General features: G+C 34.4%; 1 protein-coding gene across 1 annotated transcript in view; it reads right to left on the bottom strand.

Moving 5' to 3' along the window:
* Positions 1-407: 407 nt before the first annotated feature.
* Positions 408-5,004, bottom strand: part of HSPA4L (heat shock protein family A (Hsp70) member 4 like) — an 87,091-nt gene continuing 82,494 nt past the window's right edge. Inside the window, exons 18-19 of the mRNA XM_007953833.2 lie at positions 3,115-3,276; positions 408-599 (exon numbers count right to left, since the gene is read on the bottom strand). Coding sequence (XP_007952024.1) covers positions 408-599; positions 3,115-3,276 — 354 coding nt within the window. The remainder of the gene's footprint in view (positions 600-3,114; positions 3,277-5,004) is intronic.

Raw genomic sequence — 5,004 nt, 5'->3', positions numbered from 1 at the left:
AGATGGACTATTTTGTCGGCGAACCTCTTACATGTTTTAATATTTAAACTGTAACAATACAATAACTAGAATAAGGTCAGTGCCTCTGTGGCTTTAAACGATAACAATTTTCCCCAAAAAATAATGATGCAATTAAATCTATGCTTCTGCAACAATAGTGCAATGCAGTATCTTTTCCTGTATAAGGAGCTGAGGTTTATCCAAGAAGCAGCTTTAAATAAGGTAGATTGTTGTTGCCAACTACAGTAGTGCATTCAATATAAACACTTTTCAAGAAAACTACTGCAAAAAAACAAATGACAGAAAGTGGTTAAGAACAATTGAACATCTGTTGTGTGTACCAGATGTAAAAGAAGAATGGACCCTGTGGTTACTTGCACTGAATTACGTGAAGGGAAAATTAAGACTTAGTCTACTTCCATCTCTCCAGAAGATTTAGTATGCTGGGAGTTGTCTTTCGTTGTATCTGGTTTAGTTTCAGTCCCACTCTGTCCATCCATTGGTCCATTGTGTTCACTATTAGCTTTTCCTTTGTCTTCAGCAACCTCTACTTTTGGTTCGGGCTTGTAAATGATAGGATTACAGAAAGTATCCAGTTCCTAAAGACAGAAGACAACTGGTGATATTTAAAATATCACAGAACAAGTTATCATTAACTTTCTAAATCCTATTATTATTTTCTAAATTTTCACATAAGTCCATTTATCTCAATTTATGTTTGTACAACTAGATAACCAACTGTTTATGTATTTCAATGAAGGATTTATCTTCTGGGCTAGCTATATGGAAACTACATGGCTGTCATTGCCGACGAGTTAGTCCTGACTCATAGCGACCCCTCGTTGGGTTTCCGAGGTGGTATCACTACAGAAGTAGATTGCCCAACCTTCCTTTGAGGAGTGGCTGGTGGATTTGAACTGCCAGCCTTCTGGTTAGCAGTCAAGTGCCTTAGGCACTACGCCATGGAGACTATCTGGGTGGTACAAATGGTTTGTACCCACCACCCAAAGGCACCTTGAAAGATCACAGTCTTGAGAAACTTAGGGCACACGGTACTAATCTGACACACCTGGGGCAGCCATGAGTCAGAATCAACTGGATGGCAGCTTTTTTTTTTTTTAACCTTCCTAAAATGCATTTCTTCTTAATTTAAATATAGTTTGAAAGGATAATTTTTAGTTAACTCTTCTATATCATGCCTAATGCTTTGCTATGTAACCTATGTTAAAATAACACCTCTTTCTCAGAATAAAATCTCACTATTTATATGAAAATGGATTTAGTAAGTAGAATCATATAAATATACACAATAACAACTTTATTGTTTAAAATTAGCTGAGTAAACGTTTACTAAAAGAAAAAACTTTTCATAGTAAATGCAATAGTAACAATTTGATAAATACAATGTAATTTTTATTTCCTTGCTTTTTACACAGAAGCAAACAAACAACAAAAAAACATTCCGTAACTACTACTGAAGTTGAAAAACCTTTCAAGGCCAACGTCAGAAATTGGGGTAAAAATGCAAAGAGAAGGTGTAAAACAGTAGGACAATGTCCCAGTGGCAAAGTGCTCTTGGCATACTCTGTGTATCTCATCCAAATGGAGTAATTTAACTATTTTTATATAGCTTTTTGGCAAAACTTTTTCAGAATGAAAATACTTATTGCTATATGTGACTATAAAAATACTTGCTTTTGTTATAAAAGAAAATCAAATACCTTAAAATATACTGAGTGAGCTAAAATTCCTCTGCAATTCCATGTTCTAGAGATGATCATTGTTAGTATCTTGGCGAATACCCTTCTAGATGTTATGTCCATGTCATACAGATATATACAAACATACAACTCAATGAATACATGATCTTTATATGTAAGTAAGACATATGTTTAGGAGCTCTGGTAGCGTAGTGCCTAAGGCATTTGACTGCTAACCAACAGGCTGGCAGTTTAAACCCACCAGCCAGCCACTCCTCAGAAGGAAGATTGGGCAATCTACTTCTGTAGTGATACTGGCTTGGAAACCCAAAGAGGGGTTGCTATGAGGTGGATCTGACTTGATGGCAGTGAGTTTGGTTTTGGTTTTTGGAAGACATATCTTTATGTCTAAAATGTTTTATTTAATGGCTACACAGTATTGTATGGGCAAATCAATATATCTAATTTCCTACTGAAATTAAATTGTTTCTTATATATATATATATATATATTTTTTTTTTTTTTTTTTTCCCCAGCTATTATAAGCAAGGGTATATCATCTGCATGTACATGTGAAACATCAATTCAGGATGAATTCCTAGAATTGTGATTCCTGGGTTAAAAAGTATAAAAAACTTTAAATTTCCATACACACTTCACGCAAAGTCCCAGAAAAGTTGTAATAAATTTAACCAAAGTGTCTTAGGAGAGCATCCTTTTCTTCATACCCTTTCCAACAATGGCAAAGATTATAAATGTAAACAAAACCAAATGGATGATTAAAACGATTTATTCACATTTCTTTGATTAGTGATAAGGATAAACACCTTTTCGTACATATATTGGACAGGCATTTCTTCTTTTGTCAGCACCTTTACTCATTCTCTACTTGGATGTTGATCTTTACTTGGTATAATTTTCTCCCCAAGTTTTTAACGACACCTTTATTAGCAATGTTTTTTATTTATTTTTTAATTTATTATTATTTTTTAAACTGGAATGTTTAAACTCCATGGTAAAATTTTATGTTAAAAATATTATTTTACCATGGTGTTTATTTCAAGCTTCATCATGGACAGACCTACACTGCAAAGTTTTACAATGGAAACTGAGTTAGTTGTCTTAACCAATCTGTAAGTCTGAAATATTTGATAGTCACAAGTTGTCATGTTGCTTGTTTCCATCCTGGACTATACTCATAATTTAAAAACCAGCCTTGTGTACATGACAAATTAAATCAAGAAACAGAGAGGTACCATCTAGGATTAAAACTAATTTCTTTTTTTAAAATAAAGTATCAGCCTTATATTTGTTTTTCTAAGTTTTTCAAGTTGAACTTCTCAAAGTGTGAATTTCTTAAATTAAAACAAATTAGTGTTTGACCCCATTTAGAAAAAAATTTATAGTTTCTTACCTTTGACTTTGCAACTATTTCTGAAACTTTTACAACAGGATCTTGAGTGAGACTTAGTTTGTTCTGAGCATTCATCTTACTGTTTAGCCAATTCATGGCTTCACTGATGTATTTTTCAACTTTTTCCATTTCAGCAGGATCCAAATGATCATATCTTTCATCCTATTTTAAAAAACTTTACTTAATAGACTTTTCAGAAAGCACCAATTTATTGATAGATAATCTCTGCTTAAAAGATGTAAGACCTACTGAGTATCCCTTCACACATACTTATGTGAAGGAGCCACACACAAATTACACAGACCTAAAGATACTGGAAGAAAATAAAAATTCAGTGTAGGTGTAAAAAAGGAAAGGCTTTGTGAAGAAGTCAGGTTTGGAAAACAATGATTAGTAGAAGATATTCAAAAGAAAAGCACTTGGTCAAGAAAGCAGCTCTACTGAATGTAATTTGTTGTGGAGTAAACAAGGTGATCTAGAGCAAGCTAAACAAATTCTGAATACACAACAGTACAGCATGATGAAGTTGTTGAGGAGGAGAATGACATAATGAAAGTCTATCTGAAAAAAAGAACTGTAACTGTCACATCTAGGAAAAAACCTAAGAAGTCATGGTTAGGTTGGTAGCCATAGAACCAGAAGGAAATGCCAATGCAACATACAGGAAGATGTTTTCAGCAGGATCTCCTGATTATGGATTGGATGTGGAAAAATAAAGGGAAAGAGAATGAAAGAATTACTTTGTTTTGAAAATGATGCCAAAATACCATATTTTATAAATCGGGAAAGGATAAGAACTGGAAGGATGGTGATGTCATTTTTTTAAACCATAAGAAATCCTCAAATAGCCAAGTCCTCTTTCTGCTTATGTGATTACAAATTATGCATCCATAATCTGACTCAGTGTCTGGATCATCACATTTTCTTGAATTTTTTCCTACTTCATTGTCTCGTTTGTTGGCTCCTCCTAATTTGCCCCTCCAATTGAAATGCTTTTTAAAAATCTCCAGCCTGAACCTCTTCCCCGTAACTCATGACTTTTTACCCAACTTCCAATTTGACTTTCTATTTTTAAAGTTTGAAATGCGTATCCATGTTTCAAACTCCTGATTACCTCATCACCTACTCTTTCCAGTATTTAAATAAATGGCAACTTCATCCTTCCAGGCCAAAATGCTTGCAGTCATTATTGACTCCTCATTCTGTAATATTTACTTCTAATCTATCTGCATATCTTTTCAGTTCTACTTTCAAAATACATGCAAATTCTGACCTCTTTTTACCCCTTCACTGTCTGGGTCTAAGCCACTATCATTTCTTGCTTGTATTATTCTAATAACCTCTTAACTAGTTGTTATGCTTCCAGATCCATTAAAAGAGAATTCAAATAATATTATACATAAAAACCCCTAATGGCTTCCTATCTCAGAATAAAAGCCAAAATTTTAAATGACCTACTAGGCCTGTATGATCTAGCAAACCCTATCATTACAAGCCGCACTGTCCCTCCAACATGTTCTCTCCTTGAGATTTTTCAATCGCCATTCCCTTTTTCTAGAGCAATCCTCTTCTAGGTTATATGCATGCTGTTTTTTTGTTTTAATTTTTATAGTGATTTGGGTGAAAGTTTACACAGCAAATTCACTTTCCATACAGCAGCTCACATACACTTTGTCTCATGACATTGATTGCAATTTCCCACAATGCAACAGCTCTTCTCCCACTTTCTCCCCATAGTTCCCTCTTCCCTATGTCCTTCCCTCCCATGTATTCCTGCCCCCACCCCAGCTATCTCCCTGTGCATACAGAGCCCTTCTATTTTCCCATGATTGATCTCTCCAGGGAGTATATCTACCTAATATAAATGTTCAGTTCATACACCTGTCTTTT

The sequence above is a fragment of the Orycteropus afer genome, unplaced genomic scaffold, assembly GCF_000298275.1.
Source record: "Orycteropus afer afer isolate SDZICR_OR568_19922 unplaced genomic scaffold, OryAfe1.0 scaffold00418, whole genome shotgun sequence".
Classification (NCBI taxonomy): Eukaryota; Metazoa; Chordata; class Mammalia; order Tubulidentata; family Orycteropodidae; genus Orycteropus; species Orycteropus afer.
The sequence above is the reverse complement of the archived record's forward strand: the minus strand, read 5'-3'. Positions and strand labels throughout refer to the sequence as shown.